General features: G+C 53.6%; 1 protein-coding gene across 1 annotated transcript; it reads right to left on the bottom strand.

Moving 5' to 3' along the window:
* Positions 1-221: 221 nt before the first annotated feature.
* LRRC55 (leucine rich repeat containing 55) lies at positions 222-5169 on the bottom strand. Its single transcript, XM_028111142.2, has 2 exons — positions 4394-5169; positions 222-457 (listed from the first exon to the last, which is right to left on the bottom strand). Exons 1-2 carry the CDS (start codon positions 5052-5054, stop codon positions 222-224), a joined length of 897 nt encoding a protein of 298 aa, XP_027966943.1. The 5' UTR covers positions 5055-5169.
* Positions 5170-7334: the final 2165 nt, after the last annotated feature.

Below are 7334 nucleotides of genomic sequence, written 5' to 3' on the forward strand. Positions count from 1 at the left end.
TAGAGGTAAGAGCCTTGGGGACAAGGACTAGGTCAGAGTCATCGGACGTTTCCAGTTCTGGCACAGTGTCTGGCCCACAGTTGAAGATCACAGAAAGGTAGTTTCCCGACCTTGTTCGGGTCATGACAGAGATGGCCAGAGCACCAAGAGCCAGAGTGAGCAGTGTCTGGTGGTCACCAGCAGTGGTGGCCAGCAGCATGGAGGGACGCCAGGCGCCCACATCAAATCTCTTCCTCTTCACTGGCCTTGCTCCAACGGTGGCAGCAGTTGGCTGTGATGCCCAGGAGGAAGTTGGTGGCCACGGAGGCAATGGAGACCACGAAGCCCACGAACGCAATGAAGAGGTAATCATCCAGGGTCAGGGTCAGGTGGCAGGCCTTGAAGCTCTCCTCAGTGAGGGAGAAGAGTGGAGCGCCCTCAACTTCAGGGGGGCCCCGGCACTCAGCCAGCTGAGAATCTGCAACACAGAACCCAGGAATGGTGAGGGGCCGGAGGAGAGAGTGGAACAGATAGTCCTCCACACCTCCCAAGAGATGTTGAGTTTTTTTTTTTTTATTGAGTTTCTTCTGTGTGTCAAAAATTTTACTTACCTTCTTTATTCTCCTCAACAACACTTGAATCAAGTGTTTTTATACCAGCTTTTATAGTCATAGAGATGGCTGCTCAGAGAGTTTAGTAACTTGCCTCAAGTCCAGTAGTCCCTGCTGATGGTAGGTCTGGGGCTTTCATGGGACATCATCATCTCTTACAATAGACTCCTAACTGGTTTCTGGCTTCTGCCTTTAAACAATCTTGAAGCAGTTCGCTCAGTATCTTTCATACCTGAAGTCCTGTCATATACTCTACGCTTGAAGCCCTCGCCTGACTTCTTACCTTCCCATGGAATGAAAGCCAAGGTCCTCACTGTGGGCTACAAGGACTCTTCTCATCTCTTTCCCTCTGCTCCTTGTTCACTCTGCTCCATCCATACACACTTTTGATCATTCTTCCATCACCTTGAGCACGTCCCTTTTCAGGGTGGAGAGGGGGAGCTGTTGTATTTGTCTCATTTATCCCCTGAATCTCAGCACAGCTCCATCCCTTGCTTCCTTGGGGACTTTGCTCAAATATCACTTTATTAATGGGGTCTTTCTATATGATTCTATATAACATAGTAACTCCACTTCATCTTTCTCTGGGCATTTTCTACTTCCCTGCTCTGCTTAACATTTTTCTCCATTGTATTTATCATGTCTTACAATTTCTTAATTATCAGTCTCTTCCCCCTTAAATATAAGTTTTTTCCCCATGGTGTCCCTAGTCTCTGAACAGTCTCCTATCTGTGAAAGTGAATGACACTTTGTTAAGTGAACGTGTGGATGGATGACTCTGTCCAACTTCGAAGTGTTGGGTCTTTCTACTATCCCACGTGGTTTTCCAGGTATGTAGAGTATAGGGTTATGAGTATGGGCCGTGAAGATATTGGTCTCGGTTCAAATTCCCTTTCAAGCCCACACTGGTTGTGTGATTGTGGGTGAGTTACTTAACCCCTCTGTGTCTTGCTTTCTTCATCTGTAAAATGAGGATAATAATAGTATCTACTTCGTTGGGTTGTAGTGAGGACTCAATGAGTTCACATATATAAATAATATATTCCCGGTGGATAATAAGTACTATGGAAGCGTGTGCTTTTGTTATTATCCTCGGCTTGTCTCCCGGACAGGCCAGTGAGGGTCATATTCTGCACATAGACTTCTGTAGGAGGGGCGTCTGCTTCAGTGGGATTACTTTTCTCTCCATCATTGATGGTCCCACCTTACCCTTCCAGGGTCACTTGTATAAATGCATGATGGTTGTCAGTGGTTTCATCTTACTCTGCCTTGGAGGTGAGTGTGGTGTGCAGGTAGCAGTTTTGCCATTCAGTACCAAGCACTGGCTTTCCAGCAGGCAGCCATTCTTTCGCTGGGTGGATAAACACTCACCAAACCCTCACCTTGGGCAAACCTTTTTTTACCTTTCTGACTCTCATGCTCTCCCTCCGTAAGAGGGGGATAATTCAACCTAAACTGTCTAAGAGAGTCAACATGAAGACATTTTCTAAATTAGGTGGTGCGTAAATGCTATTTATTCATCCTGTAGCTTTGGGGGAAAAGAATAAAATAATGGATTTTGATTGACCCCTTTGACAAATGGATGAACATCATTCTCCTTAGAAACGAAGAGTCAGTTTTGGGAAGAAGATGCAATCTGCTCCAAACTTCAGGTGGAGGGGTCCCTGTAGGCCACAAGCACAGCACTCCAGACCCTGCTCAGGACGAGATCATGTCTGGAGTTAACCATCAAGGGCTCTCCTCTTGGAACTGAAGACGCTGAACTCCAAAAAGTCTATTGTGTGCGTGACTGGGGTGGTGGTGCCACCATGTGATGCTGGGGAATGTGGGGGAAACTGAGGGCAATTGGTATGGATCCAGCAGAGAAGGCTCTGAGGGCAGTTGGCAGGACCGTGAGGGAATTCAGAATCAGAGCCCGAGGGATGACAAAGCCCTCTGGTTAGCCAAGGGACCAGTCTTGAGGTTGAGTTATATCCCAAGGACACCCTTCTGTCCCCCTTTGTTGGGATTTGTCCAAAAACCATGGATAATAGTGGGAGAAGAAAAAGAAGATGACAAAGGGAAAGGGATCGCCTGGTCCTATGCACACTGGTGAGTCCTTTGCACCCAAGAGGAAATATCCTGGAGAGTGGGAGGCAGTAAAAAGTACATTCTGTGGAGAACAGGGGACCTAGGTTTCTAGTCGTGGCTACTGGACAGTTACTTTCCCTCTCTGGAACACAAGTCTCTAATCTGCACTGTCATGAGGTTGCACAGATGGGATCTCAGGCCCCTGTCCTGCTCGGTGGGAGGCTCTGCTGCTTCTGAAGGGCAGCCAGGGCCTCAGAGATCACAGAAAAGAGGGATCCCCCGGGTGTGGTGGAAGCTGTGCTCCAGAGTGCCCTTTCCGTCCTTAGTGCACAGGAGAGAGGCGAAGATGTGCAGCCTGCAAAGGGTGAGCAGGTGGGAGACTGCTCCAGGCAGCCTCCCCCTCATGCCCCCTAACATTGCCCCATCTCCATCCCCAGCTATTTTGGTCCCAGAGAACTTCCTCCCACAGCTGTGTAGAAACAGTGGAATCGTGACCCACAGCCCCCCCAAACTATTTTGGTCCTGGGCTCCCCACTCAGTCCTCCTCTCCCTCCTACCTCACTCAGCATCGCTTCCTTAGAACATACTCTGAGCCGGGCTCTGGGGAATCCCCTGAGATGGTGCCCCCAGTTATTTCCTGTTGTTCTGCTGGAGGCTGGTGCCAAGGCTCAGCGCTGCCACAGGAGAGAGCTGGTGACGGGGGCGGGGACCACAGCTGAACATTGCCTGCCTCCGGGAGAGGCCAGGGCCCATGAAGCCTGTGTGACTCAGGCTCCTCCAGTCCCCAGCGCACCCCCAGTTGGGATTGTTGGTTAAATTGCCACAACCATTTCTCTTCTCAGCTCCCCACTCCATGTCCAAACCTTGCAGAGCTCTGCTGAGGCCCTTTGGCCAGTCAGAACTCTGCCCTGACTCTTTCTGTTAGGTTTGGCCCCGACTCTTCAGGACAAAGCCAGAAGGCAGCCAGACTGCCAGGGTTTGAATCCCAACTCCAACACTTAGCAGCTGTGTGGCTTTGGGCAAGTTACTGAACCTCTCTGTGCCTTGGTTTCCTTCTCTATAGAGTAGTGCGTGTGTGTGTCTCATCATGGTTCTTATGAGGACGAGATGAGTTAAATATGAAATATGCTTAGAATAAAGCAGATAGTAAGTACTAAAATAAAGGGTGTTAGCCATTTCTATTTCTCTGAGTTTTCCCAGCACTTAGAACATTTAAAAAGCAGAGAGTGGAGTAGAGTAGAATGGGGCTTACAAGTCAAATAAACTTAGGTTTTATCCACAGCCCTGCTGCTTTCTAAATGAGTGACTCTGGGCAAGTCTTTTCATTGTTCTAGGTCTCAGTTTCTTCCCCTGCAAAATGGGGGTCATAAGAGTGGGGTAGCCACTTGGTGCGTGCCAAGTTCTTAGGTCAGGGCGAAAGCTCAGCACACACTGTCTATTATTAGCTACTCTTGTTTACTATCTGTCTGCTGCTTTAGGTCATAAGTGCCACAGAGGCAAGGGCTGGGTGTGTCTCATTAATGAATGGGTCCCCAGGGCCAACATGCACAGCAAGCACCTCAGGGATAATACTGGTGGAGTGAAAGGGCTGGTGCACCCAGAGGCCAGCACAGACCGGGGCACATGCCGGCTGCCAAGAGCTCTCAGTCCCTCCCTGTTTTTTGGAGACTTTGCTTGCAGTGAGGCAAGACCCCCTGTCCCCATGGCTGCCCAGTCCTGGCCACCCGCCTTACCCGCCGTGCAGCGCTGGATCCGGTTCCGCAGCCACTTCAGCAGCGGCTCCATGGTGCAGCCGCACACCCAGGGGTTGCCGCCGATTTGCAGGGTCACCAGCCCCGGCAGGCCTTCGAGGGCCTCGAGGCTGAGGAAGGCCAGGCCCCCGTAGCTGAGGTCCAGGTCTCGGAGCTGCACCAGGCCCTGGAAAGCCTGGGGATGCACCCTGCGCAGCCACGGGTTGTGGCTCAGGTCGATGTGCACCAGGCCGTGGGCTTGCTGGAACATATCGGCTGGCACGTGGCTGAGGTTGTTGTAACTCAGATCCAGGTGTGCCAAGCGCTTGGCGTGGAGAAAGAGGCCCGGGGGCAGCTCCATCAAGGAGTTGTTGCGCAGATCCAGTACGCGGAGCTCCATGTAGCATGTGAGGTAGCCGGGCGGCACGGCTGTGATTCTGTTGTGAGCCAAGCTGAGGTTTTGGGTGTCCATTGGCAGGTCAGGGGGCACGGAGAAGAGCCTCTGGCTGCTGCAGTCCACCACCTGGTTATGGCACGTACAAAGCACGGGGCAGCTGGTGCCGGCGTCCGAGCGCATCACCCCGGCTGCCAAGAGGAGGCAGACCAGCAGCATGGCTGGGTGGGGGGGACCAGGCCAGGGCAGCTGGGACCAGGTGTCACCCATCTTAGACAGCTAACAACAACAGTACTGTAGGGAGCCCACTGGAGCTGAGACTGTGTCCATGAATCAAGAGTCAGTGGCTCAGAAAGACAGCTACATCAGGGCCAGAGTCCTGGAAGGTGGGGCTTCTGGGCATGTGGTATCATGGCTCAAGCCTTTCCCCAGAGCCTCTAAGCACCAGAGGGCTCCTTAGGTGAGATCCCCAGGAAGCCCCCTTTGGAGCCCAGGGGACAGAAAATCCAGCTGAGGTCCCTCAGGGTCTGAGAAGATGATCAAAACTTGGGAGAGGAAGGAGCTGAGGATGAGCCTGGACCAGCTGCTAGCAGGTCATAGAAAGGTCTCTGGGGATCTGTGCTCCTCTCACTCATGACTGCTGGGTGCTTCCTCTCTGTATTATGTTGGAGAGGTGCTGGTGGTGGGTGGCTGGGGGGAGGACATGAAAGGTTCTGGTAAGTCTAAAAACCCTGAGCCCTGTCCCACATCGGGGACCTATTAGGAGGCCAGGGCTGCATCTGGGTCTCCAGCATTGGAGGTCTCAGAAGCCATTCCTCCTGATGGCCCAGGGGGCTTGAGTCCAAGGGGGTCCTGGGGTGGGTGTTTTGGGAAGGGAGCCTGGCGGGGAGTGGGTCTCCATGGGCCTCCTGAAAGCCCGAGTCCTCAGCCTCAGCATCTACTGAAATCCCCAAGAAGGCTCTTCTTTCCCCAGGTTGGGGAAGACCCCGAGTGACACCCACTGTTGCCTGCCAAGGCTGGAAAGAGCCATGTGTCCTGGAGGTGCAGGATGGGGGTCAGCTAGGACAGCTTTGGCGACTTCTCCTGAGCCAGTGCCTCTCTCCCAGCCCAGCACTGTGTTCAGCAGGCGGGGGCAGAATTCCCTCTGTCAATAAGGAAAGCACTCAGGCAGAGATCTCCAATGCCCTGTCCACCCCGTTGTCCCCTCCTGGGTTCCCTGCCCCCCTTCTTCTCTGCCGCTAGCCACAGAGTTCTCTGTGAACTGCGGGTCAGGTGTGGGCAGCAGTGGGCTTGGACCCCACCCTCACGTTGTGGTTGCCCGTCCTCCTCCCGGGTGCTGTCCTGGGCGAGATGCATTCGCTTCTCCTCCCAGCCTCGCCCCTCAGCACTAAACACCCCACCCTTGAACAACTCTCTAAGAAAACATGCACACACACACTGGTGCTGGTCGTTTGCATACCCCTTTCAGACAAGGTTAGCACTCCCCTCTACCTCCCTCACCCTCTCCCGCGCACACACACACACACACACACACACACGCACACACACACACACGCACACACGCACGCACAAATGCACACATTGTTCTCCTGTGATCCCCACATTTTGCCCTGCCCTGCACTCACACCACCCAATTTTCTGCCCAGCTTTCTTCTGTATACGCTCTCCTGCAGAGCCCCCTTTCCAGTCTGCCCCCATCCCCCCATGCACGCCCTTAATCCTAGCGCCCTTTCTACAAGCGCCCCACTCTGCCCCCCAGCGTGAGCCCACGCCCACATTTGGTCAGGCAGGAGAGACCACACGATGACACACGGGTGTCTCGGCCCCGCCATTCACCCGTGTCCCTTGTGGCCCCCGCATCCTCTGTGGCCCCTGGTTGTCCTCACTTGTCCTCCCTCACCCCCTTGGTCTAGCACTGCCTCCCTTCCCAGCATTTCCAGCCTCAATCCCGCCCACTGGGAAATCACCCAGCTCCTTTATCCAGACCCATTTTTCTGAACCCCGGGGTCTCGGCTTGCACTCCCACAGGCCCTCAGGAGCCCACTTACTCTGTTCCAAGGGCACAGCCATCAATCTGCAGCAGACACGGGTCTCCCTCCCTCATCCTGGAATCCCGCTTGCTGCTTCAGGAGAACAGATTGCCTCGCCGGCACTTCCCCTCCCCCGGCCTCTCCTCCTCCATGGCTCCTGGATCCCAGGGCAGCATCCTCTGTGGTTTCCTGCCCTGTGCTCCCAGGGACTTCTTTTACTCAAAAAGGGGAATCAGAGAGAGGATGCTTAGAAGAAAGTTCACAGAATCCGAATGCTTCTTCCCGAAACTCAGCTGGTGCTGAGACTGCTGGGGTTCGTGGCTTCCGCCAGGTCTTCCCCTCCCTCCGCCTTCCTTTCCTCTCTCCCCCTCCTCTCTCCCTTTTTCGCTCCCTTTTTTCCTCGAGGGCCAGGTACTGACGTTTCACTGTCTCTTAGCAACTGCCTCCACATCTCTGAGCAACAGGAGAGCTGGCTATGGACCCCACCAAGATGAGAGAGATGACAAGGAAGCAGGGGCAG

Source organism: Eumetopias jubatus, unplaced genomic scaffold (assembly GCF_037043125.1).
Source record: "Eumetopias jubatus isolate StellerSeaLion01/CBP00866 unplaced genomic scaffold, mEumJub1_p1.0 scaffold_13, whole genome shotgun sequence".
In the NCBI taxonomy this organism is placed as follows: Eukaryota; Metazoa; Chordata; class Mammalia; order Carnivora; family Otariidae; genus Eumetopias; species Eumetopias jubatus.